The sequence below is a fragment of the Aspergillus udagawae genome (genome assembly GCF_001078395.1).
Source record: "Aspergillus udagawae IFM 46973 DNA, scaffold_7, whole genome shotgun sequence".
NCBI classification, from domain to species: Eukaryota; Fungi; Ascomycota; class Eurotiomycetes; order Eurotiales; family Aspergillaceae; genus Aspergillus; species Aspergillus udagawae.
Window position 1 is genome coordinate 955,232 of NW_025091270.1, and position 23,417 is coordinate 978,648.

The window sequence follows — 23,417 nt, forward strand, 5'->3', positions numbered from 1 at the left end:
CACATCATCCGTCGGTTTAGGACTGGTGGTATTCATTTGGCGGCCAAGTCGCCGACCTCCAAATTACTCATATCACCATCGAATTTGATCATTGATGGTCAAAACCTATATGACAAAGCCAACGGTGTCTGAAACGCTTGCCCGATTAGCTCTGAGAACAGATTTTCAATGTTCTGTCTCAAGCTACCCTTAACTAATCGCAGGCGGAGTTCTCACCTTAAGCAGCTCCCAAAGGTTAGCAAGCTTAGAGAAGATAATGATATATCTACCCTCGAGTCTATAGGCATCATACCCTTAGTAATATCCACCACAGGTGTTGCTATATTCACCAGCGCTTGCAAGCATACTACAGCGGACAGGGAAAGCTATACCATGAAACATGTAAGTCCCAACTGCCCTTTGCATGACTGCCCTTCTTACTAACCTAATGGTAAGAAGAACTAGCTTCATGCTGTTAATCAGACTCAAAGGTAGGCCTATTAATAAGAATGCTGAGGAGTCTGCTATGAGTATGTAGCAGAAGGCTAGTAGCAGAGGTGGAAGTGGCAGCTCAAAGAAGGATTAAGAAGAAGGGAAAGTATTAGCAGGATGCTATTACTAATGTCTAGTAAATAAGTGACTCTATTAGGGATTTAGAGCGTAATATATCCTTTTAATGCATAGATAAATATTAAGGGAAAAAATTAAAAATTATGTCTGCACTGCAGGAATTAAAGCATATTATTCCCCCCTCCCCCAACCCCTTCGCTTTTTGTTGAACCTGAATATATGAAAGGTCTTATTCACATAATACCACTGTTGCTTAATCTCACTTCCATAGCTTGAATGGCAGTATGGGCTTAGGGACATCACCCATCATCTATATCACCTTCTGCGCTGTGAATTAGATCCCTCTTGTTCTACACAGTCCTGAGATGTAATACTGTCCCATCACCCACTAAATGGTGGTACACTGCAATTCCCTTGACAGGGCCATGAGGAGATTCAACCAGAAAAGTCACTCCAAAGTCGCTAAAATTGATAGATTGGAATGAAGCCATTGCTAGACCTTAAGTTACATGCAAGTGATTAATCATACAAATAGAGAGTTGCACCGCCATACCCTTCTAAGGCTTCCCGTAGGTGTAGGGCCGGTCAATAACCATCTCCTTGACCGTCGGCAACCGAGTTTGACCCTTTCCAAATTCCACTGCCATCGCCATAACCTCTCTCCACCGCAATCCCGGTGCAATCTTGCCCGAGATGGTGTTGGGCGTCAACGTGTCACTGTTAATGGGAACAAGAGCGGCACGGCCAAGAATAGCCTCAAGAGCCTGCTGAGCGAACGAGACAGCCTCCTTGGCATCAGAAGGAACACCCGTCTCATCGAGCTTGAGAATCTCCAAGCTGGGCAGCTGCTCCTTGAGGTAGTTGATGATGTTAGGGTTGCGGGCCCCACCACCGCACATGTAGACACCGGCTATCTTGTCGATATCGATGTTGAAGTTGGGGAAGAAGGTGCGGTACTGCTTGACGATGTTCTGGGCGGTGATGCGGGTGATGGTGGCGACGGTGTCGTACTTACTCATGCCTAAAGCTAAGCACTCGTCGATGATCTCCTGGGCCTCGTTGTCGCCGAAGGTCTCACGACCTGTCGTCTTGGGAGGCAGGTGGTTGCAGTACTTATTGTTGTTGAGGAACTTGTCGACGACTGCCTGGTTGACAGTACCCCGAGCACCCCACTCGCCATCGCGATCATACTCCATCTCGCCGTTGGTGAAGTAGCGCATCGCGGCGTCGATGAACATGTTGCCCGGGCCGCAGTCCCAGTCGACCATGGCGTCGACGCCACCCTCATTGTCGGGTGGAATTACGCAGAGATTAGCGATACCGCCGATATTCTGGCAGATGCGCCATTCGGTGGGGTGGTGAAGGAGGAGACCATCGATCAAAGCGACAAGAGGTGCACCCTGGCGGCCGACCGCCTGTTCAGCCATGCGGAAGTCGGTGACTGTAGTGATGCCGGTCAAGCCGCTCATGACAGTTCCCTCGCCAAGGCAGAAGGCGGAGCGGGTCTCGCCCTCCTCGGGCATGGAGAGCAGCCAGATAGTCTGACCGTGAGAGCCGATGAGGTCGATGCTGTTAATGGGAACGTTGTGCTTCTCACAGAAGAGCTTGACGGTCTCGCCGAACATGTTGCCGAGCTGGACGTTCAGCTGGGACATGAGGGAGGGAGTAGTTTTCGTTTCGCGGAGCATGGTGAGGACGGGCTCCTTGATGTGCCGAGGGATAGGGATCTCATCGTACTGTACAAGGGCGATTGTCAATGCCACTGAAGTTGAATCATAAAAGACCACTAGAGAGCTGTCGTACCTTGAGGATCTCCATATGCAAAGGAGCTTCAGGAGAATCTTGGCGATAACGAACAAGGGCGCAGTCAATGCCGTCCATGGCCGTACCGCTGTTCATTCCCATGACTGTGATGTCGAGAGTACCATCAGCGACACAACGGTGAGAACCGTTGACGTGAGCAGAGCCATTGGGCTCAGAAAATTCAATTGAAGTGACCATTTTTGTAATGTGTATATACAAGATTGAAGGTCAATGATTTGGATTCCGACTGTACTCGAGAGCGAAGAACCGCTTCATATACCTTTGGAAATCTAACCCCATTCTTGCGGACAATCAAGAAGACCCCACTACCCCTCATAAACCAAAAACGTGCGGTCATGCGCACGAGAAAATGTTGAGCAGTGAGGATTCGGGATGGACCTGCGAGCTCCATCACGATTGATTCCAAGGCCGACATGCAAGCCCGAATTGCCTAATTGGGTATCTTCGAGACGAGGTGCACAGACCGTCAAATTCTCGGGATGGCAAAAACGCGGATAGCCATTTAAGCTGTCAGTCTCGGGCCGTTTACACGACCCACGGGTCCCCACCCCTCTTTCTGTAGATCGGGGGAGGCAGCCGAGATTTTCCCTTATTCGCGGAGAGGCCTTTCTTTCATAGACGGTGGTCAGCGGATTTCGAGCTCTGCTACCTTTTTGGGGACCAGGTGGGGGACGATCCTTCCAATTTGTCTTTGAAATAAGAATACATAAATAGTCCGCTGAATCCGCTGTCACTGGTTGCTTAGCTTTTAAGACATTTGATCTTGTCCAGTCGGATCCGTCAGAGTCACGTCGTCATGCCTTCCGCCACCATGAACGCTCAAGTCCGTGCAGTTTGGACATCGGAGGAAGGGTCAATGGCTAAACAGACAGCCGAGACCCGATGGGCCAAAATCATTCAGGGCACCATCGATGACATTGGCGAAACCGCCGCCGCGGACGACGTTGACGGCCAGAAGAGAGCAGAGAGCATCGCTATTCAGATTGCGCTCAAGGCCATCCAGAAAAGAATTGAACAGAACAAGCCCCTCACGTAGGTAATTCTTCTCCACGAACCGAAACGCAGGGACTCACGACGATTCAGGCCCCTGCCAGATGACGGCAAGCTCGATATTCAAGACTGGAACAAGCAGCTGGCTGCCATTGGTGAGTGCAGTTGGATTAACTGCCCTTGGCTCTTTGGAGAGTGCTACATGTACAGGTACGACTTTTGGTGCAAAGATCGGATGGAGGAATTGCGCTGAAAATCCCTCCAGAAGCATCCAGAGGATCCTAAACTCCTCAAAACACTGGCAGAACTACGATGTTTTCAAGCGCCAGAAAGACTCTACCTTTGTCAAATCGAGAGCCGCAGTCGAGGAGCTCGCCAGCCGTTACATGCAGATCGTGGCCGATACTCGACTCGCCCAAAATGAGAGCAAGGAGGATGCCAAGAAGTTGCTGTTTATCGAGATGACGGAGATCGCCCTGTGGGGAAACGCCACAGACCTGTCACTCCTCGCTAACCTGACCCTGGAGGACTTGCAAAAACTGCAGGGCCGTGAAGCCATCAAGAAGAGCCAGCGGAACATCGTCGACAACGACATTGACGACGTCTGGGCCTATCTTCAGCGTACTGCCGGTCAGGCTAGTCGCCAGATCGACATTGTCCTCGACAACGCTGGCTTCGAGTTCTTCACTGATGTGCTCTATGCCGCTTATCTTTTGGAAGCCGGCATTTCTACCTCTGTCAGACTGCATACCAAGGAGTTCCCGTGGTTCGTTAGCGATGTCATTCCCTCGGATGTCGAATCGCTGTTCGAGCATCTTGATTCCTCTGAATGTTTCCCAGGTCGCGAGTATCTCGACCAAGTCATCCCGAGACTCCGCAAGTTCTTCCAGTCGGGCGCCATCACGACCACTAGCGACCCCTTCTGGACGACGCCGTTCTCATTCCACGAGATGCCATCCGAGGCACCCGCCCTCTTCAAGGAGCTCCAGCACAGCTACCTGGTCATCTTTAAGGGCGACCTCAACTACCGCAAACTGACCAGGGATGGAATGTGGCCCCACATCACCACATACGAGAAGGCTCTCGGTCCCCTAGGTAAGGAGAGCGACGTCAAAATCTTGGCCCTTCGCACGAATAAGTCCGATGTTTGCGTTGGCGTCCCGACCCAGAGCAAGGTTGACGCGTTAAACGAGCAGGCGCCTGGTGGTGCCTGGATCCGGAACGGAAAGTATGCTGTGGTATCGTTTAACGAGGGTCGCTGATTTCCTTTGTGGCGTCGATAAATGCCCTTTTACTTTTGATGTGGGCGTTGTGAACAGGTTATGTCATCGCCCATTCTTCTTTTAGAGAATTGATTATCCAAGTTGTTGGCCATGCATGCGTCGCTTCCATATCTCGCAGTAGTCTAATTACCGCTGCCCTTTCTGCTGGATCGGTCATCAAGGGACCCCCTGTCGATGTCAGTAACTGCATCGCACACGTACTCTGGACACGTCTTACATATAAAGGTGGAATGACAGAGCGTGATCAATGATGGCACCGTCGAAGGGGAACTGTTGCAAGCCCCACAGATTGCGCGAGCGTGCATCATGACTCGGATCTGATGGCGTTAAAGACAATTCATTCGCACGACAGCACAAGCCAGAACTCACATCAGACTCACGAGCTGTACTATGTAGCCCCCTGACTGCAAACCTATGCGATGGCTTGTAGATGGCCAAGAGCATACGGGCGAGATGATAAAATCCGAATGCCATAACTACAAACAATATTAGACAGCGCAAAGTGGGAAACTCTTGGCAGACATACTGTGCCAGTCCGCCGTAAACCATATCTCGGGGAATGGGTTTCCACTCCCCTGGACAGCTTCGCTATACCAGATTGGGTTGAATGTATCCGGTCGGGTGCTCAACCAACTCTCAACGGCCTCGGATAGCTGTTGCCATCGGCGTATTCTGGTGGAGTGCTCAGGGTAACTCGATCCAAAGCAAAAGTGTACCACCGTGGCACAGATCCAAGTCATGGTGTTGGCCCAGGCTGTTTCAGACCTCAGATCGCTCAGAGGGTCACCTCCATCCGGGGGTGGAAGGAGAACCAAGTTCTCCAAATCCACGTTAGGAGCCTGCTGATGTACACAGGCATTGTAGAGACACTGACGCATGTATACCCAGAAAGCTGCTTGCCGCAACCCTGGGGTCGATGGATCCACCTCCCGTCCTTGCGACGCTCGGAGCAGAGCCGAGCAGCCGGCTAAATGACGCTCCTGATCGCTTCCAGTCACCATTACTGTTTCAGCCCCAAGTTAGCCTGGACCTCGGCTCAAAACTTTCTTTCTTACCGTTCAACTGTTCAAACACCCGCAGGATGACAATGGCACACAGCAGAATATCATCATCGGCCACCTTTTCCGAGCTCAGGAAGGGAATCAACAATTCTACGCAACGTTCATGCGCCTGCTCGGCCATTTCGGCATCCCCGACGTGCCGGGCCGCGTAGGAAAGTACGGCATGCAGCAGGATCGGCGATTGCTTGACCAGGATGGGGATTTTCCGGGTAAACTGGTGGGAAGCGTCGGTGCAGTCGAGCCAATACCCGAGGTGCGTTGCAAAGTGATGCACAAGGTAAGCTTCTCTGTAGGTCAGTGGAGCCCCTGCATGTATCGCACCAGTGGGCGAAGCCGGAGACCATGGACTTATAGAGTCCGGTCGGAGCTGATGGGAGATGGGGATTCCGACCACGCTGCAATAGGGTGAGGTAGTGGTATTGTTTCCTGGAGAGGCCATCAGAGGTACGGGAACAGAGTCGTCAGTCAGTTTCGGGAGAATAGTAGATCCTTGTGTGTTGTATGGTGATGTCACCGAGGCACTACGATATTGGTTATTACAGAATTCGTCATAGATTCGATGGGTAATGTGTTCAGGGCTAGCTGCATTAGCAATCACTGCGTCTGCAGTTCCGTCTTCCGGAAGGGGAGATATTGCATCTTGGTCATGGGCAGGAGCATCTTTCGGGTCTTTCTTGGCCTTTCGCGGTTGATAGTGCTTGATCCTAATGCTATTGGACGGATCTTCTCGAAGACATGGCCGGTTCTTTTTCTGGCACTGCGAACAAATCGGCTTGGCTTGGTCGCCTATTCTCAGGTAAGCCGTTGCATTCAGCCTATATTGAACTATTCCGTGGCATTGCATACATTTGACATGCCTCTTCCGACAAGTTAGGCTGTGATGAAACTTAGCGGAAATTCACGACAGAAGACAGAGCCTGGACACTTTCTCCGCCGGCGGTCACAGAGTCAATAGGTTTGCTGGGGCGACCTTCCCCGCAACCGTCCCAAGGCAATGAGATATTGATCTGGACCAGCCACCCTTCCTTCTGATTATCGACCGGCGAAATGTGCAGCTCGTGTAGTGTAGAGAAAGTATGGCGGGGAAAGACTGACCATCCTTCTTTTGAGCGAAGCTTTCCCATGTCGCACTCTGTGGCGAAAGCTGTGAGGGCTGCAAAGTGAAATGGTAGTAGCGAGGTAAGTCTGTCTCGAAGGAGGAATATCGAGACGAGAATAGAGAGGAGACAGGAAGTATGATCAAGAGGAGGTTGTGGCGAGATGGGAATTCGGAGGAAACTCGGGATTTATGGTGGAGGAGGCAGGAGACAAAAAAGGAAAATGTCCCCGAGGTTTTTTGAGTTTAGTGAATCCCATCAACATTGCACAGAGAACCATGAAACACAGAGCGCCCCAGTTTCTTGCGATCCTCTCCCCATGGGGTTGCCTCTCTGTCTCTCTCCCATCATACATATCGTGGATGGAAATATAAACATCCCCATGTCTCCCTGATACGGCCATGATCTTCTCTCTGTCAAGTTTCTGGGGTTGACTCTCTCAGTCTTGGTTTCTCCTCGTTATCTGTTCTTGTATATTCATTCGAAATTTATCTTTGGCTACTTTTTCTTCTCGTCATTCAAGTTTATTCACCATGATGCAGAAAGGTTACTGGAAGACGGTCCCTGGACCTAGACTGCTCAAGTTGATAACTGCAGTCTCTGCCGTGGCCATTTCCTATGAGGGCATGAGTCAGGGTGTCATGGGCGCTGTCAATGTCGCCCCAGAATATGGAGTATGTACCGCAGCCCTCCTGAGCCATTGTCCCCAAAGAAAATCGGAATCGTGAACTAACCGAATATCACAACTGCAGCATCGTATGGGCTTCGCCGATGAGCATGGAAAAGTCATCAAGCCCTCTCTGCAGGGTGGCATCGCTGCCATGTACTACTTCGCTGCTCTCTTGGGGGCCTTCTGGGCCGGTAGTTTCTCCGACGCCTACGGGCGTATCAAGGGTATCTGGCTGGCCTGCGTCTGGTGTCTTGTCGGAGCCATCCTGCAGGCTAGCGCCGTGAACCTCGCTCACATGCTCATCGCCCGTGTCGTCGCGGGTGTCGGTGTCTCCTTCATTATCGTTATTGCTCCCTCGTGGACCGCAGAGCTGGCTCCAGCGGCACATCGAGGTCAAATGATCGCCCTGACTTTCCTTGCCAACTTTGGGGGCATTGCCTTGTCTTCCTGGATTGGATTCGCTACCTCCTTCACTGATTACGCCGGTGGTGCCTTTCGATGGCGCTTCTGCTTTGCCTGCCAAGTGATCCCGATTTTCTTCCTCGTCATCGGCACCCTGCTCATTCCTGAATCGCCTCGATGGCTCGTCAAGGTCGGACGCAACGAGGAGGCATTCGAGATTATCACCAAGCTCCGTGGAGATGGCGACTGCGACCACCCGGATGTGCAGAAAGAAATTCGCGAGATCGTCGCCGTCGTGCAGATGGAACAGGAGTCGCAGAACTCCAGCTATATCAAAATGTTCTTGGGCATTGGATCGGGGGATATTCACATTGGACGCCGTATCCAGCTGGCCTTCTGGCTCCAGGTTCTGATGCAATACGGCACGGGTATCGCGGCAGTTGTCATCTACTCGGGTAACATCTATCGCACTGCTGGCTTTGATGAGTTCAAGTCCAACTGGCTGTCTGCCCTGTGCATGACCTGCGGTATTCTGGGAACTGGTATCGCTGCCTTGACCTTGGACCGAGTGGGTCGTCGCAGGACCCTCTACTGGGGAGCGGTCGTTTTGAGTATTATTCTTTTTACCCTGTGAGTACAGAACCATTTTGTCCTTGACGTGGCTCCTGCTGACTTTCCTCTAGTGGTGGTCTGAACCGTGGAGCCGTCGATAACCCCGACAAGGCTGCACAGTACGGAACCGGAGCCGCCGCCATGGTCTTCCTCTACGTGGTTGTCTTCAGCTCCTCCTGGCTGATGATTCCTTTCATTTATCCGACCGAGATCTTCCCAACATGGCTGCGCGCCAAGGGTAATGCCTTCGGTGTTGCGGGTTGGGCGGTAGGCTACGGCGCTGGGTCGCTGCTAGTCCCGGTCATGTTTGCCGGTATCCAGGAGAAGGTTAGCTCTATCCTCCCTTTCCCATATTTTCATTTCTGACTTCTTTTTTCTCAGACATTTTACGTCTTCGGTACCGCCATGCTCGTCTACATCCCCATCATCTACTGTTTCTTCCCCGAGACTGCCGGCCGCACGCTCGAGCAGATCGACTTCCTGTTCGCCAGCAAGAGCCCCTTCGTGTGGGATGAGGAGGAGGAGTTTGCCAAGCGCATGACTCACTTCAATGCTGAAATCCAAAAGATGGAGATTGAGAATGGTGGATATGCGGGCGGTGAGAAGAGATGTGAGGAGTTTGTCGAGAAGGTCTGATCGTGGAGATGGCTGGTCGCAAGCCAAACCACGGCTATTATCTATGAAGTAATGACGTACAACATATTACGTTTATGTATCAAGTTGAGCTATATACATGTGTATTATGAAATGTATCATCTTATAAGTCTGCCATGTTGTAAGGCCTGCCTGGCCTTTACTTTATATAAAGGGGTTATTAGCATTAAGTCTATTAGTATTACAATAATCTGTAACTTCCTGGGGTATATTATCTAGAGTTTAAGTAGGGTTACAGTGTGCATTCCAATTAATGCATTATTACAGTAGGTTCAATCATTTTCCTTCATAGGTTCTACTCGCTTTTGTATAGTTAATGAAGCGCCATTGTAACAAAGATGGGATCCCTTCGCCATACAACCAGCTCAGTCTGCTTAGACAACTTACAAAGCAAATATCAACACTGAATTTCCACGCAAAAGCACAAAATCAACAACCTGCAATATCTCTGCAGTGCCGCGGAGCTCAGAGGAGCCCTTCCTCGAACAAAACCCATTCTTCGCACCGTACATCAAAGTCGAAGTATGCCTCGCGGACTATTTTCCTAAGTCGCCTGCAGGCTCTTCTGAATGCGGACCGATACAGGATGTTTGCATATACATCTTCATCGCTGTCAAATCTTTCCGAGAGACCGAACATTCCATTAGGCGGTGATGACCGGGGCTGTAAGACGACCAACGTGAGAGCATCTAGGCTGTCAAGGCTGCGTCTTGTCAAATTTGTCAACAATCTCGCCACAGGGTATTCACAGGCACGAATGACCAGATGCCTCAGTGAGTCGGGTAATCCTGGGTTGTCTGTCAAGAGGCACTGTTCGATCTCTAGGTGCTGGATGTTCGTAAAGAAGGCGAAGGACTCAATCTTCGGATAGTTGTCCCAGCGTAGCCCCCAATCGTATAAATCAAGATCGACAATGATATATTCAAGAGTTTCTCTTTGTGAATTGAGGATGGCAGCGAGTTCTAAAATTTCAACATGATTCGGAGTGTCAGAATCAATCTCGTAGATCAATGTTTTGAGACCCCTGCATGCGTATACGAGAGTTGTCAGAAGGTTTGTATTTAAAGACGTCCGAGTAAGGGAGACTGAAGCAATGTTGAGAGACTGCGATGGGAGCATGAAGACTGAATCACCAGCGCCTCGTACATCGAGGAGGGAAAGGGAAAAATATTCGAGGCACGACGAACTCAAGAAGAAGGATAGGATGTCTGCCTGAATGATATTCATCTGGCCCCAGGTTCCTCCAATATCGAGGCTCCTCAATCTAGACAGATACGGAGAAACCAAGTCTTTTTGTATCGAAGGCATATATGAAGCTCTCAGATCCTTTAAGTCTTCTTCTCCTAGCGTCAGATCAAGATGTTCAAGATTTGGTGTGCGAGTACACAGTAGTACAATCCAAGGAGGCACTTTTGCCCTCGCTATAGATGAGAGGAACACCGCCTTGTCGTTCACGCAAAGACATGAACCACATCAACTAGCAGAGCTATAGTTTCTGGTGTGAGTGTTTTCGACCACCTTTCGGGTGTCCGGGATTCCCAGGTTGAGGTGTTTATGATTATCTGACGAACGCATGATCCAAGATCGGGCCGAGAAAGCAGAGTTTGAGTAAAGCCTAGTAGAGAACACAGACCATCTTTGCTGCCGTTGGTCTTGTGGCAACAATGGCAATGAAGTCCATTCAGGTATGTTTTGAAAAGTTTCGGCTGAGCCAGCGCGTAGAGCTGGCGGGACGCTAGGCAAAGGGAGAGAAGGACTGGCCAGTGTTCAGCTGACTCAAAGAAGCCGATGATGAAGAGAAGAATTTCCACGGGTAAATCGAGAAGACTTCCCATTGTGAAAAAAGAGGGAGGGAAAGATGGATGCGTGGAGAGGGAAGGAGTAGGTGTGGGGGAAAAAAATGGCTGTCGGTGACGAGAAAATGGATGTCTGGGGACTGGGGACCTACATGTGTTTCGTTGCATCCTGCTCCCAGCCAGACACTCCCTGCCCTGCGTCATGCCTCGACGGTGTGTGAGCCGGTAGGTCAATCCGTACAGCTTTTTCATATCTTGAGCTGGGATCTTCCTCTTCTGAAACTGTCTTCCTCTCGTATGTACGCAAATTACTGCACAGCATAGCCTTCTTAGATGCAGGTCACTGTATGACCATGCAATTCCAGTGTGGTAGAATTGTTATCCTGCAATCTGGGTGACCATCAGGCTCTGAAGACTCAGAGTAAGCAACCTTTCGCCGTTTTGCCTCCTATCCCCAACATTTCCTTCTCTGGCTCCTCCGGTTTCTGCTTGGATGGCCCTCTTAAAGAGGCAAACGGGTTGTTAACGATACATCGAAAGAACAGAGCTGGCTTTACCATTCACAATAGATATATCTGAGACCGCATCGAATCTGTGGGCACGACAATCGGTATCCTGTGTTGCACGCCGAGCTTCTTTCGTTGGAGCCTTTGGAAACCCTGTGTCTCCTGCAACGAAGGTCGAGCGATAGTCTCCCTTGCTTGTCAAATCGTTACTACTGCAGACCCGGTACTGTTGTGCAGGTATTATCTCAGGCTATGCCTTCGGACTCTGAATGATAACATATGAACCTTCTATAGCAGCAGGTGGCGCAGAAACTTGATCAGACCCGGAAAACATGAACGACCTCAGGTACTTCGTTCGCTGTTGAAGACTTTCGATTTCCAAGCATCCGTAACAACATGCTCAGAGCAAGGAAATTTTGAACACCGATATAGTCTGAGCCATTCGAGGGGAGGTTTATTATTCAATGCCTATTGTGCTTCCTCTTGAGCTCTGAGCCATCCATTTCTTGCTCTACAACCGATGTTGGTCTTTCTGGAGACCCTGAAACTATCTCTGGAGCTGAGAAACTGCTGCGGTGAAGGTTAGCTTGGACATAGTCCATTCCACATTGGTCTGCTTTTGGAACTTCCTGCATCATCTAGATAACCACTGGTGAGCACGTCGAACAAAAGCTGTGGTATCAGCAGATTCCTATTCATAACTATCGTTGGGCTAATGGAACGACTCTCAGTGCGCAGAATATTGTTGAAGATGGGCATAGGAATCCTAAATTAGGATGGGAAACTAAATATAGGCTGTTATTTCCTAACAGGAGGGACTAGCCTATGGGTAGGGGTCACAGGTACAGCAGTTTCCAAAGGTTCAAGAGGCCGCAGCAGGCACTTCACTAATCTGAAAACGTTCTAGCATCCAACTTCTTTAAAGCATCATTGCGACCCATGTTAATCAGGAGCTCACGCAAGGGCTCATTGCCGTCAATCACCTCATCACTGCGCTTCGGTGTTTCAGTAGCAATCGCAGCTGGTGTCCCTGGACAGCCAATGTTTTGGCAGCACCGGCCGCCCTGAAAACCCTGGTTCAAGCAATCCCGGAAGCAGTCCCCATCGTTGCCCATGGAACATGAGCTGCGGTTGTTGCACTGAGCGGAGACTAGGGTGGCGCTCAGCGGGATGGTAGCGAGTATGTTGGTGGAACGCATTGTATTTAATATAGTGTTAGTCTGGTAGGAGATAAAGAGACTTAGAAGATGCACCTTGATTGCTTCTGAGAGGGTGAGCTTAGTAGAGTATATTCGCTGCTTATCTTTATCAGGTGAGAATGCTGTGCGTGGTTGCAGACTTGATGTGCTGCCTTTATTATACAACTCCATATCCCTTCAACTGTCGGCAAGTGTTGAATTGGAAATTAAGGATTCAGCACTGCCAGCTTGACAGAATCAGACCGTACATCAGATTCCGGATTGCATATGATTTACTATCGGTAAAGATCTCGGAAGACAGTAGTATTGACCTTTGCGATAGATGCTTACCTCCAGCTGTTTAGGGTAGAAATACATGTATTTTTATCTTCAATCCTTCAGGTAACTGCTGTCACAGCCAGACGCTACCGACACAAACGGTTGGAGAAAAAGTAGCTCAAATTAGAGTTTTGTGGAAATATAATACCACTAGGCCAAAAAGGCTTACATATCCATAATCTTTTTAACTAAATATTGTAACAAGTTTACGCATTTCCCGGTCCAAGCATCTTGGCAATTGTGACAAGCGGCGTGACACACTCCTCTCTTATGAATGGCCAGTTTTTCTGGGCTGCCAAGGAACCACACCATAAGGAGTAAAATAGGTATAGCTTGTGAATTGATGCTTAAAGGGAGGAGAGGTACGGCGATATCAGTATCTCTTCATGCTCTATTGCCCACTGATTACTCGCACATATCTGGTTAGAATAGAAAAAGGATGCAGCTGCCGCCGCCATTCTCGCGCTACCTTTCTTCGCTCCGCGCATTGAACCAGCGCGTACAAGAGAGGGCGGCTTCTGAGCAACATAAAAAAAGACTTTCTAGCCGATTGAGCGATGTGTTCTTACGAACATGGCATCTAGGGTTCACAGCTTTTGGAGGGCCGCCGGTCCATTTCCAGATCTTTCACGAAAAGTTTGTCGAGGGCAAAGGAGGACAGGAGAAATGGGCGGATGAGCAAACAGTTAGTGCGGAACCCAGCGAAGATGGGTACAATAGGCTGATCGGAATGACCTTGTAGTACCAAGAACTATTTGCCATCTGTCAAGCTCTTCCCGGGCCTGGAAGCACGAAGATGCTTTTCTGCTTGACTTTACTGCATGCAGGCTTCATTCCAGCTGTATTTGCTTTCCTTATATGGAGGTGAGTTCTCGACATTATTCTGTCTTCCACGCATCATTCGAGGCGACGCGCAACGAACGGCGCAGCTAATCTCTAGTCTAGTCTTCCCGGAGCAGTTGGCATGTATGCACTCTCCCTCGGTGTACAGAATATCAACGATGTTCTGCCGGAAATTGCATATGCATTCCTTTCTGGCCTCAATGCTTCCACTGTGGGAATTATTGCCCTGGCAGCCGTCCAGCTAGCAGAAAAGGCAATAAAGGACAAGCTTACCCGCATTCTAGTCATCTTCGGCGCTTGTGCCGGCCTGTGCTACAATGCTCTTTGGTACTTTCCGCTTCTCATGGTTCTTGGTGGTCTGTCAGTCGTCACATGGGACGGTTGGATGAGCCAGTATATCCGTAAAACCAGTGCTAAATGGAGACGACGAAACAGCCACCCCGAAGAGGCAAGGCAGGAAAATGGCGTTCATAATGAAGTGGAGCTTCAAGAGCAACAAGATCGCCAGACTCGCAGCACTCCTTCTAATCAAGGCACCGTACGGTCACGGAAGTCTGGACAGGCAGCATCTCTCCCAGAAACTGCTTCTGATGCGCAAACGGAGTCGTTGGAAGTCAGCGCTTCTCATGATCATATCATCCGGATCCGTGTCGGTATCACGGTCTGCGTCGTCTTCTTTGGTACGTTCCTCCTTTGCGCTCATCCTCCAGCTTTTGATATCTAGCCATGAGCCTTACTGACCACCATCTCAGCCTCCTTTATTGCAATCCTGGTAGCAAGAGGGGTCATCAATCACCCACCACTTGCCTTGGACTTGTTTGCCAACATGTATCTGGCCGGAACAATTATCTTCGGAGGAGGCCCCGTGGTGATTCCTCTTCTGCGTTCTTACGTTGTTGATCCTGGCTGGGTATCCGGCAGAGATTTCCTGATTGGCCTGGCTCTTATTCAAGCATTCCCTGGCCCCAACTTCAATTTTGCGGTCTTCCTTGGAGCCCTCGCGCTTCAGAAGTCCCAGTTCCCGACTGTATTTGGCGCTTTCCTTGGCTACATCGGCATCTTCCTGCCCGGTATCACATTAGCAGTCGCTGTGCAGAGTTTCTGGAGAGTGCTCCGTAAGAGAAAGTGGGTTGTCGACTGGCTTAGAGGAGTCAATGCTGCTGCCGTGGGCCTGGTCTTCACTGCTGTATACAGGCTGTGGGAGATTGGATATTTGACACCCCAGGCCAGTAATGGTCAGAGTCTTGCTCTTGAGCCATGGTGGGTCGTTGTTGCAACAGTTACCTATGCGGAGCACGCTTGGTTCAAGGTGCCTCCAGCGATCGCGATCATCATTGGCGGTATTTTGGGTCTCTGCTGGTATGGTGCTGTTGGTCGTTAACTCAGCTTTGCCTAAAGATCAAAATGGAATATAATAGTATAGCGCGAATATGGGTACGAAGAAAGCCGAGAGGGACGGATAAAAGTAGTCTTCGCATATTCTTTGTTTGATACAAGGTGAATCATTCCAGTGTGATATTACTCTACGCAATTGAGTGTTCTTGGTCAGAACTCACAAGCCTTTTGGATTTGCTGTCTGCTCTAGATTTTTGAGACACAGTAATGCATATGGCATCCTACAACCAGGGTGGAGCAACCAAAGCAACGGCTACAAGGCGTTTAATTGGACCCAATGTTCGTCCCTCCCTTGTCTCAATCTTCAGGCGTAGGCCTACGTCAGCGAATGTACTCTGGACGAGCCCTTGACATAGTGTATCTCCTAACAGTGTCCTGCCTCCTTCGATGCGAGTTTGGTTCCCTCGTGGTGTGACTGAAGCGCGAGTCCCCCGCTGATCTTCTTTGTCACAGCCCTGATTCCTTCCTCGATGATATCAGGATCATTCATAGACATCCAGGGGATGCAGCCATTATGATGACGCAATTCTGCATCGAGGAGGTATAGGCCTAGTCCGGGCTGCTTTGACACTCGGGTCACTTGTTGTTGGAGGTCACCCATGTTCTTTAAATGCTTCGCATGTTTTCGCAAGAAGCGGGACTCAATCGCGTTCAGTAAGGCGGTATCTTGGCATTTCTTTGCCAAAGTACACAACTTTTCCAAGTCCACGAAAAGCGTTCTCTGGACATTGAAGGCCTCCCGACAAGGGCCAACAGGCTCGACGGGTGAATCAGGCCATTCGCATTTCGGCGCCTCAATGTTTGTTGGCTTACACCGTCCTCCGCGGCTGATTAGATATTTCTCTAGCCATTGCATATCGATCAAGCACTCCTTAGCGCTCCTTTCCCAGAGCCTGATTGGCGAGATGCAGTCAATAATCCAGTCTCGTAGGCCACACTCCCAACCTAGGGAGGAATTATTAGGTGACATACATGGCAAATCCGTGCAGAGCAACGTTGGCTCGCGAACAGTCTGCTGCGAGCTTTCGATAAAAGATCCAGCTCCTCAATTCTTCATGAATATGGCCTCTAACAGACTGTGAAATATAAGCCTTGGGTTTTCAGAATGGAAGTGGAATGATAGTAATCTAGGATCTTTCAATGGACACGGATTTACCTCTTCTAGCTCGTTCGTAAATGTAGATGGCCGTAGCCATTGATCAAGGTCATGGCCCGAGACTTCAGAGATGATCGCCCTAGCTTGTTCAGACATGACTGTTGGGGTGAAGAAGTTTGTCGGTTCTATTCTAGATGCAATGCTTCGAGAATACCCAAAAGCCTGAACATCTTCAGTACAAGACGGAAATGTGGGAAGCATTGCAGTCTTGATATATGTCCCGTCACGGAAATGTACCCCCGAATCATCATCATGACATATAGTCCACGTATCGTGAGTATATATCATCTACAATACTTGCCGGCCATAATTAGGGAGTTGGAAAGCTCTAGTGAGGATGGCTCACAGCTAAAAGAGCCATCACAGTAACGTAACCGTTCCGTGAGAATGGTTGGCTGAACTCTGAAGCCGCTCAATTCAATGCCATTCTTTTCCAACCCGAAGAACGGACATCATCTCCATTTGTAGAGAGCAGCAAGAGAAGAAGGACATGTCGGAATTCGACTCCGGTATTCGGTTTCAGTGATGCAATAAGGTGCAAGCATTGAAACAGAGAATGCTAAACGTCGCGTACGAGTATGCATTCCCATCAACTTTGCAGTAGCGCCTGGTCTGAATTGACCCCATTCTCTATATTCAGTTTTCTTTAGAGATCGCTTTTTGGTTCAGGATCAACCATATAACATCCCGTAGGGCGAACTCCTTCTGACTTATGAATATCCTTCAGCTGCACTCTTTGTTTGGTCATTCTTAAGCTTATGATGCATTGCTACCTGAATCAACTTACTGCGCGGGTCCAGCAGTTCAAAGTCAATTCAGCACATCAAGCTTGACGCTTGCTTCAGAAACTCAAATGAGCTTAGCTGGTTGCTCTTCTCTAAGATCTAAATCAGCATAGAGCTTGACGCCATCAAGATACCCCTCCCGATATCAGCAATGACCGTGGTAACGAGGTAGCAGTCGATAATGAGCAGTTGTGTCTGCCTCCTGCAGCGGATCAGTATGATGTTGAAAACAAATTGCACGACCTCTCTACTCCATACTATCCTACTACGCTAGAAATGGGTGTTTACCTTATCACTTAACTATCATTCTTCGTATGATGTCACAGCACCATTGAATTGGAATAAGGGCGGTGAAATACGGCAGTATCAAACAAACAACCATAAGGCTTTTTAACTATCATGTTTTGGAGCCCCCCCAAGATTCCCTCCGTGCACTTAATATCTGTTACATCTTCTTGTCTCGCAGCGGCACGACCGCTTACTTACCTCTGATTGATGACCTCCAATAGGCAGGATGCTCTACAATGCCCTAATTCGGACCCATCACATCACATCTCGTAAAAAAGTGTCCGCCTTAAAACGAGCAGCTGACACGCACAACTGTTCCGTGCTTCTCCGCTATGGCGGATGTCCAGGCATCATGTATGTTGAATCCCGGGATATGAAGTCTGTGGAGTCGTGGGTCGATGTGGTGCGGAACCTGCGCTACAAGGATTTCCAGCTTGTTAGCCGACCAGGAGTGGTAACAAGAGATGATCAAGCCGGAGATTCCAAGCCAGACAGACGTTCTCAGAGCTCAGATATTCCAAATTTACCGCACGTAGGGCTATCTGAAGTTGAGTCCGTCAAGGAATTTGGGAGTATTATGGAACAGCGAGGTGTTTGGCAGTGGTGGAGAAAGGGAATGGGTTACTTGAGCTGAGTGGTGATGATTGATCTTGAGCGCTAGATCTTGTCTCATGGCGCGCAGCTCCCAATTGTTGTTGAACTGCTGTCATGTGCCACAATTGGTTCTTGCAGCGCATTTTGCGGTGATATCCTCCTTGCGGCTGGTGGTCACGGATACTCCTGCTCTCGCAGCGTTATAATGCCCTAGGATGCACAACAATTTGGCAGCAGTGAGGCTTGACTGTCAATCCTAATACCAATCCTCTAGAACTGTCGAGTCTGCTTGCCATATAGGGATCTCGTCGACATGCTCCGCTTCAAAGCAACAAGTCTCCCGCGGTTTCGCATCCCGTTCAGGCAGTGCACTTGTTTAGAAGTTTATATTCAAATGGTTTCGCCCATACCCGACTCTTGCCCTGCCTACAGAGCCAGTGACTTCGACTTTTAGCTCACTTCATAGGAACAGGCAGTCCACAAGATGGTCAACAGGAGTCGTATGGCCTCTGCAACTGAAAACTCCATGATACACAAGGCTATGATATACTAAACCGTATTAATCCACATATTACTATATGCTGTCCGTCTTGCAAGCATCCACTCACTCGTAGTTTCAGATGGCGTTTTATGCCACCCGGTCGTTTCGAGCAGCCGAGCAAGATTGTGGTCACTACGTTTATGCACATAGCAGTGTATGAAGTCCCTAGCTGACAGCTTTTTGCGTTCAGCCGGTGGTTTATTTGTTTTGGCCCTTTTTGAAGGGCACAGCAATTCAAATTGTCTAAAGCGCTTATTGGTAGCGGTAACCATCGAAGAATTGACTTCACAAGAAAGAACCAAACGCCCATTAACTGATGATATACATTGGATGATGATCGATCAATGTAATACAGCAAGTTGGCATTGCGCATGCCTGACCTTGAACGCCGTTCCATATGCCGCGAATGGAATACTATGGCTAGAGGAGTATCAGTAAAGGCTAAGGAGACGGTCCTAGTGAGGCTTCTGTATTGGAGGCCAATCGGGAGCAGGGTAACTCAGTAGTCTACAAATGTCCTACAGAATCCAGATTAGCGAAATTCTGTAGGAACCATGCGAATCTTTGCGCAAACCTTTCGTCTTTGACGGAAGTCTTGGTAGAGTGACTTCCATACCTCCCGATCACGACACCCCCTCTCTTGCAGTGTGCCGGGTTTATAGTCACACTTGGGTAGAATCTCGGCTAGCAGCTTCTGATTTGAAAGCACCCAGGGCTTTGGTAAAGGCCAGTCAGAGAAGTGCACAAGCTTGGCTTCTGCGAGGACCTTGTCAGGATCCCAAGTCTCATAGTCATTTCCAAAGAAATTCCGGTGATCTTTTTTCCGGAACTCGCCGGTGACTAGGCCGTACTGCCGATGCGGAAGGACCAAGGCCGAATCTGCATAGCGATTATTTAACAGCTCCATGTCATATCTATGTGTCTCATTCGAATCAACTTCTACTTGACCGTGGAGAGCTGGCTGAGCACTCTCCATGAGGGCTTTGAATTCGCGATAAGAAGGTTCAATCACGATCAGCAGGGACGATAGTTGCTTTGTATCCGGGAGCGCCCAGTAAGCTCGAGGCATAGCCGCTTTGGCCGGTGGGAGGAAGAAGAGCTCGTCCATTTTCTGGAGAATGGTAACGTCGGAATCAATGTGTATGACGCGATCGTATTCTGTCTCGCCGAAGGCGAGCAATTTCACGATGCTCTTATCCCAGGATTCGCCAGAGCCTGTGTCGATTGTTATCAGAGTTAGCGCCAGCTCTGCTTTTGAAGAACAGCCGAACTGTGACTTCTGAACCCGGATACACGTACCTCCACCAGCCTTGATCATTTCCGAACTGATAGGTACCAGCAACGCCTTGTACTTCTCCTTGGCGAGCTCTAGCAACTGGCTGTCCCTGTCACGATCATCTGCAACGAACATATCCCAGTCTTCAGGATAGAAGAGAATTCTGTCCGCTCGGCTACCTAACCGCTCCAGAGCTTCAAACACCATCACGGCGTTACACAGATATGTGCTCGACGTCGCATACTGACTGTAGGCGTAACGCGACCAATCGACTTTGTCATAGTCGATATGCGAAACAGGAGCAGGCGAAGGGGCTTCACGGCGAAACCAAAGTATCAGAATGATGAAGGCTGCGAAGAAAATCCAGGTCCGAATGTGTCTTAGTTGCCGCTTAGCAATCGCAAGACATGGCTCGTCAGGGATATCGAAGAAATCCGCTTCTGAAGACCCAGAACCCCTGCGGTAGGGAAGAACGGAGGCCTTTTTGTTTCCCATTGATCATGAATTGCCGAATAGTGAGAGCCAGGGAACCATTCTGGTGTTGTCAGCGCGCATGGCTCAATTACGGACAGGTAATCACTCATCATGGCCTTAAAAAGAGATATGCGGACTGGACCGTCACCTGTCCCCGTGCACGTGACGAACCTCCAACTGCGTGTCAAGATGTGACTCGTGTGTTTCCTTTCTGTGTTTTTCAGATTTCGATTGAATTTTGCTCTGGAGTTCTATACATCAAGCATATAACAGGTCTTCAATTTGCAGGTTCAAATGAGGAACAACCACCCCACAGGTGCCTTGCCTACGTGCTATGGTGGAGAGTTGAATGAATAGCTTCAACCATCCACTATAATATACTAAATCAGGCAGTTGGTCGGATCGTACCATAGGTGATGTACTTGTGCTCTAGGTCAAACGCGATTTCTCTCTTTTTATCTGGAAAATAATATATCATTAAGTATAGCCTAGCTTTGCTTGAATCTCTTTCTCATCGAGAGAACCGTTCTCTCCGACATAGTTCTGAAGAGCCTCAAGGGTCATCAATCGGCGAGGTGCCTTCCGTCCTGTTAAGAGCTCGAACTGCGCGACTGCTTGTTCTGAGACTAACTCCAGCCCTCCGACCAGTATCCACGGCCTTCCAGTTTCACTTCGGAACCGGCGCATTTGCCGCAGCAGGGGCGTATCCAAGGGTTTGTATGCAAACTGCGTCAACGAAGATTGATCAGCTAGGTTTCTTCAGGACCAAATGCGGTGAAAGTTGCTCACCTCCAAAATCACGCCGCCGGTTGGACTTTCGAGCCACTGCGTCGGCATTTCGAAGTTGGCTGGAGGTTCGTCTCTGTCAGGATCCGCTGGCACGCACGAGGCAATTAAGCATGGGGGGCAGGCATCCAATGGCCATTCATCTTGGAGTGACGTTAACACCCGTACTACTTGGGTTGAGCCCACCTGCGACGCAGCCCAAGAATTGAAATGGCGTGCGACACTCTCCGCACGCGATAAGGTTCGGTTATATATAAAGATTTTCCGGCAACCCAGCCGAAGCATAGCATAAATCGCGGCCCGAGCCATGCCACCGGCTCCAATAACCAGGCCTGTTGATTTTAAAGGGCTGATCGTATTACGAGGAGACAGGTGACGACTGATACAAGTCATAATACTCACCCAGTCTGTGTTTTCTCCATACCATCCCAGAACAGGCCCGGCCTGGTTACGGCGGCTGGCTTGCTCTTGTAAGGGAAACATCGTCCCATCAGCTCGTGCACGCAGAGGCATAATGGTATTGACAGCCCCGATAGCTTCAGCATGTCTGCTTTTAGATGCGAGCTTCTGAAAGACCTGCACTCTCCACGGCTGCACAATACTCGCACCCCCGAAATGCGGATCACGGCCCAGCCGATCAAGCGCCGCAAGAGAAGGAGATTCGGGGATGCTATACGTGTGCCTCATGCCGCAATGCCGAAAAGCAGCATTGTGCATGGCAGGTGATAGACTGTACGCCACGTTCCCTCCAAGGATGTAGAATTGCAGGGGGTCTAGCGTATAGCTCTGGAACAAGGCTTGAATGGCGTCTCGTGAAGTAATAAGGGGATCCCTGCCATTGTCTGTGCGACGCTTGATAGCCGGATGGGTCACGGAGGTCAATATCGAATTGAACACCTGCGAGGTCCTCCCAAGACTGCCAATGTTGTAGGCAATCACCGGGGGGTGTGAACCAGGTAGGGATTGGATTTTGTTGATAAATTTGCCCACAGCTGCATTGTCCTCGCGCTCAGTGGCCACTCGAAGAATACGCACGATTTGGCAACCAAGCTTTTCTGCTTCGAGATACAGGGAAAGGCATTCCCCGTCCTCCCACGTCATGCAGGAGGACGGCTCGAAAAGGTAATGGCCGATAATCTTTGTTCTACCTCTGTTGCAGATCACCTGGTTCAACAAAGATTGATTTTGGCCCAGATCGACTGCTAAATACTCCACCGCCAGCCTTAAGCCATGCTCTAAGATGTTGAAATACAGCTCTGAGATCTGCGCCGATGTAAGGTCACCGCTGCCAATTCCGGATGCTGTTGTATCAACGGAGAGTATGATGGGTGTCCGGGCATTCCTCCGAAGCAAAGAAACTTGCTTGCTGATGGTGCTCGCCATGGTTGAGCCCCAGCGGTCGACGCAGAGCTCAATAGCATCTCCACCAGATTCAAGTTCTGCCAAATCGACGACCCCCTCAATTATATCAGAGGAGCGAACAAAGATTGCATGAGTAAATGATCGAAGTTCCGGGGGGGTCTCCAACAGTACGAAAGGTGAGTCGTAGCCAGGTTGGTCCACCTCTGCGCCGGTGACAAAACGTACGAAGCGGGTGAAGTCCTCCTTCGCCTCTCTGAGTTTGAAGGAGTAATTAACAGATCGGCGATCAGATGGCTCTCCGTCGGCTTGAGCCTCCACACTGGACCGATCTTCTATGTTATAATACTCGAAATTTGAGCAAGTTCTGTGCAGAGGGTCCCCCTCACACAACAGCTTAACAGCCTGATGCTCTAAACCTAGCAAACTTTGGATCCGATCCATGTCGCGAACAAGGTACACGATTGGGTTCTTCGCCAAATACAAACGAAGGTGCTCCTGAATTGGCCGAGTGAGGCTACCAAGACCGCACTCAATGACACACTGCGATTGATGGTTGTCGAGCATCTTCTTGAGAACATCGATATCACGACGTTGAAATTCATGACTGCCATGGCGCTTGAGGTACTCATGCCGCGTGAGCCCAGTAACTTCCTTGAAGTAATGATCCTCTGTAATGAAACGGCGTTTGAGAGCAGTGGCAGCAACGAAGCCGAGAGAGCGCTTTCCGCATCCTCGAATGCCAACTAGCACTAAGGAGGCATCGCGATCGAATCTCCGGGGAGTATTGACGCTCGAACTTGGGGGCATCATCACTACGGACGGTGGTATATGTACTGTTTTAGAAGCGATTCCAAGAATTTTTGTCCCAATTTAACCGATGTTGTTTACTTTTAGGAGCGCCATCTCTCCATAAATTGAATTGTCAATGACCTGCACTGCTGAAAACTTGGTATTCC

The 23,417-nt window shown here is 49.5% G+C and overlaps 9 protein-coding genes across 9 annotated transcripts; 3 read left to right on the forward strand and 6 right to left on the reverse strand.

Annotated features, from left to right (window-relative positions):
• Nucleotides 1-1,106: 1,106 nt before the first annotated feature.
• Nucleotides 1,107-2,550, reverse strand: Aud_009017 (UPF0075 family protein; the record flags this gene model as incomplete). The annotated part of the gene is made up of 2 exons (XM_043293880.1): nt 1,107-2,285; nt 2,353-2,550. The coding sequence occupies 2 exons, from the start codon at nt 2,548-2,550 to the stop codon at nt 1,107-1,109; spliced, it is 1,377 nt and encodes a 458-aa protein (XP_043149815.1).
• A 619-nt stretch (nt 2,551-3,169) lies between these two features.
• On the forward strand, nt 3,170-4,625 carry Aud_009018 (damage-control phosphatase ARMT1 family protein; the record flags this gene model as incomplete). Its single annotated transcript, XM_043293881.1, has 3 exons — nt 3,170-3,405; nt 3,457-3,573; nt 3,629-4,625. The coding sequence occupies 3 exons, from the start codon at nt 3,170-3,172 to the stop codon at nt 4,623-4,625; spliced, it is 1,350 nt and encodes a 449-aa protein (XP_043149816.1).
• A 143-nt stretch (nt 4,626-4,768) lies between these two features.
• Nucleotides 4,769-6,831, reverse strand: Aud_009019 (uncharacterized protein; the record flags this gene model as incomplete). Its single annotated transcript, XM_043293882.1, has 6 exons — nt 4,769-4,814; nt 4,864-4,963; nt 5,027-5,122; nt 5,173-5,649; nt 5,702-6,522; nt 6,803-6,831. 6 exons carry the CDS (start codon nt 6,829-6,831, stop codon nt 4,769-4,771), a joined length of 1,569 nt encoding a protein of 522 aa, XP_043149817.1.
• Nucleotides 6,832-7,337: 506 nt separating this feature from the next.
• On the forward strand, nt 7,338-9,124 carry Aud_009020 (putative MFS monosaccharide transporter; the record flags this gene model as incomplete). The annotated part of the gene is made up of 4 exons (XM_043293883.1): nt 7,338-7,478; nt 7,557-8,506; nt 8,560-8,815; nt 8,870-9,124. The coding sequence occupies 4 exons, from the start codon at nt 7,338-7,340 to the stop codon at nt 9,122-9,124; spliced, it is 1,602 nt and encodes a 533-aa protein (XP_043149818.1).
• A 3,207-nt stretch (nt 9,125-12,331) lies between these two features.
• Nucleotides 12,332-12,643, reverse strand: Aud_009021 (uncharacterized protein; the record flags this gene model as incomplete). The annotated part of the gene is made up of 1 exon (XM_043293884.1): nt 12,332-12,643. One exon carries the CDS (start codon nt 12,641-12,643, stop codon nt 12,332-12,334), a length of 312 nt encoding a protein of 103 aa, XP_043149819.1.
• Nucleotides 12,644-13,400: 757 nt separating this feature from the next.
• Nucleotides 13,401-15,185, forward strand: Aud_009022 (putative chromate ion transporter; the record flags this gene model as incomplete). The annotated part of the gene is made up of 4 exons (XM_043293885.1): nt 13,401-13,646; nt 13,704-13,825; nt 13,907-14,484; nt 14,557-15,185. 4 exons carry the CDS (start codon nt 13,401-13,403, stop codon nt 15,183-15,185), a joined length of 1,575 nt encoding a protein of 524 aa, XP_043149820.1.
• Nucleotides 15,186-15,563: 378 nt separating this feature from the next.
• On the reverse strand, nt 15,564-16,451 carry Aud_009023 (uncharacterized protein; the record flags this gene model as incomplete). The annotated part of the gene is made up of 3 exons (XM_043293886.1): nt 15,564-16,092; nt 16,172-16,275; nt 16,356-16,451. 3 exons carry the CDS (start codon nt 16,449-16,451, stop codon nt 15,564-15,566), a joined length of 729 nt encoding a protein of 242 aa, XP_043149821.1.
• Nucleotides 16,452-19,095: 2,644 nt separating this feature from the next.
• Aud_009024 (glycosyltransferase family 8 protein) lies at nt 19,096-20,334 on the reverse strand (the record flags this gene model as incomplete). The annotated part of the gene is made up of 2 exons (XM_043293887.1): nt 19,096-19,778; nt 19,863-20,334. 2 exons carry the CDS (start codon nt 20,332-20,334, stop codon nt 19,096-19,098), a joined length of 1,155 nt encoding a protein of 384 aa, XP_043149822.1.
• Nucleotides 20,335-20,790: 456 nt separating this feature from the next.
• On the reverse strand, nt 20,791-23,271 carry Aud_009025 (repressor protein; the record flags this gene model as incomplete). The annotated part of the gene is made up of 2 exons (XM_043293888.1): nt 20,791-21,039; nt 21,103-23,271. 2 exons carry the CDS (start codon nt 23,269-23,271, stop codon nt 20,791-20,793), a joined length of 2,418 nt encoding a protein of 805 aa, XP_043149823.1.
• Nucleotides 23,272-23,417: the final 146 nt, after the last annotated feature.